Below are 2,659 nucleotides of genomic sequence, written 5' to 3'. Positions count from 1 at the left end.
CTTTTTTTACCCGATCGATTATGAAAATGCAGCCCTACGTGGAAAATATTTAGAGGAAAGGTCTATCACAGCATGTTCCTGGTATCACTTTGTTGGGTTCCTCATCCCTGCTATGCTGAGGAACCCAGATATTTCCACTACCGGATTTAGATTTTGCCATAATCGCCAACCCTCACCCCCCCTTCATGATGAATCTTTTATGCCCTTCTGGTGCTTGACCATTACTGGCTTACTGGAAGCACAATGTATGGATGGAGCCAAACTAGCCTCGTAACCAAGTTGCCTCTCAATAAGAATGACCATTAAAAGGAGAACTATGGGGTTAAGGCTTTTCCCCATAGTTCTCTTAGGGTAACGGGAGGACACAAACTAGCGTCCTCCCGTCACCCTAAGCCCAGTATACCGCGAGCTACAGCTCGCGGTATACCGAGATGCCACTATATACCGCGAGCTACTGCTCGCGGTATACTGAGACGCCGCAGCTGAAGCAGATCCCGACAATTATGTCTGGATCCGCCCAGCTGCATGAGTGACAGCTGGCTCTGCCTATCTAGAGGCAGAGCCAGCTGTACCCGCCCCCTCCCCCGTCCGATCCGCCAGTCAGCGATGGTGGATCGGAGCAGGGAGGGGGAAATCCAGCCCCTCCCGTCACGGCAGGGAGCTGTGACAGGATCGAGAGGTGAGCGAACCCGGGTATGTGTTCGCTCACTTCCCGATCTACTGAGCCGACCTGTGGCAGTCTCATTGTCACAGATCGGCTAGAACTATGAGGTGAGTGAAAAGCACTCACCTCATAGTTCTCCTTTAAGTGACAATGATTGTTAAACACATCACAGCAAGGAAATAGGACAGGTAGAGAATTATCAGCCACTGTACTAATTGCTGAAGAATTTTTTTCTGAAGAAGCTTTATCAGGTTCACTTCATACAACTCTATAGTCGAATAACAAAGCTGGCCATGCAAACCTGCAGAGGAGCAACAGATCAGAAAGATAACTAGTTAATAAGGTTAACAATATTTTACCCAGATAAGAACATTATGGGGCATGCTTTTCCATTTAGATAGAAGATACCAATGCCAGAAACTGGTTTGCATGCATTCGTCTTCCCAGACAGGTCTCTTGGTAAAAGGAATTGCCCTCTTCCTCCTACAATATCGGTACACGAATTTACAGAGCTAAGTGCCATTCAGAACATTTTAATATTATGATTAAAGACAGCTGGCACATACCACTATTCGTTCAATAAGTATTTTCTAGCTGCAATAAAACACACCTTGAAAGAGGTCTAAACAATAGTATGATAAGAAACAGTAAATACTCACAAACACTTGGATGCCTTCCTTTTCTACCGGAGCCTTATCATAGGTAGCTTCACAGACCCTCACTACAGTGGTGACCCCATATTTCTTAAGCTCCTGCGGAGGAAACAAACCATAAGTTTATAGGAAATCTATGCATGGCAAAACATATTTTAAAAACTCTGATTTTGTGCATTACCTAAAATGTATCTAACGCCAAAACTTTTCCACCCATTTTAGATAGAGATCATAACAAATGTCTGCTTCAGACATAGACGGATCCCTAGGCCAGATATTCCTCTGAGACTGTTCTGATTTTTGATTTTGGTGATGGGGGATAAATTGGCAAGAATAGGTGGATAGAAAGGTTAAAACCACGGTCAGTTTTTTTTTCTTCGTCATCTGTGTCTCATTAGTTTCCCCTTAGTTTCCTGTCCTGTAGACTCAACAGGAAGTGAGGATATATCTTTCTAAAGTTATGAAAATTCCCTTTTAGACAGTCGTTACTGGGACATGTGTCCCTACTAGAAGATTTCCACTCTATTACTGTTCAGATGCAAGTTTATCTCACTTCCATTTCCAGTGACATCGGTGATCAAGGAAAATTAGAGTAAGTGAATCTTCCGAACGGGAAACAGACAAAAAAAAACAAAAAAAAAAACAGACTGGTTCTAACCACTCACTACTGTATCCAAAGCCTTTAGTTATACTTTAAACAGCATCATAAGTAACTGTGTAAAATGCCAACAAGCAATGTATAATGGCACCAAAAAAAGGAAACCTGAGTAATACAATATGAAGGCTGAGACTGCTACCTCCCTCCTATTAGGCCAGTTGCCTGACGCCTACAATTTTTAGACTGTCTTTTACCAACTATTCAGCGCGCTCCTTTTTAAAAGGACTTGCCTGCTCATTTTCAATATTTCAGTACTGAAGCTGATCTCTGGGCAAGGTAAACAAACAACCCATTTTAGATTGTAAGCCCTCACATGCAGGGCCCTCCTTACCATCTTGTCTTGAATTGTGAATGTAATGTCTTCCTTATATTGTAAAGCGCTGCGCAAACTGTTGGCACTATATAAATCCTATATAATCATAATAGGACAAAGATATAACGTATTTTGCGCTCCATAAGGCGCACCGGTCCATAGGACGCAGGGAGGTTCTGTGACAGCAGCTGTAGTTCGTGACAGCTGAGACAGGTGGCGCTGTAATTACAGCGCCACAGTCTGAGTGATCACACAGAGCAGACGAAGAACAGACGTTCTTCGTCTGCTCTAGGGGCTCTATGGTGAGCTCCTATGCCGTGGTCACGGATCCCCCAGAGGAGCGGGGTACCAAGAAAACCACGGCGGGGGAA

General features: G+C 43.9%; 1 protein-coding gene across 1 annotated transcript in view; it reads right to left on the bottom strand.

Moving 5' to 3' along the window:
- The window catches only part of PTP4A2 (protein tyrosine phosphatase type IVA, member 2), a 54,528-nt gene that overhangs the window by 13,775 nt on the left and 38,094 nt on the right, over positions 1-2,659 (bottom strand). The window contains exon 3 of the mRNA XM_018571879.1: positions 1,324-1,416. Coding sequence (XP_018427381.1) covers positions 1,324-1,416 — 93 coding nt within the window. The remainder of the gene's footprint in view (positions 1-1,323; positions 1,417-2,659) is intronic.

The sequence above is a fragment of the Nanorana parkeri genome, unplaced genomic scaffold (genome assembly GCF_000935625.1).
Source record: "Nanorana parkeri isolate BGI_ZX_2015 unplaced genomic scaffold, ASM93562v1 scaffold1857, whole genome shotgun sequence".
NCBI classification, from domain to species: Eukaryota; Metazoa; Chordata; class Amphibia; order Anura; family Dicroglossidae; genus Nanorana; species Nanorana parkeri.
This window is presented reverse-complemented; position numbering and strand designations above follow the sequence as displayed.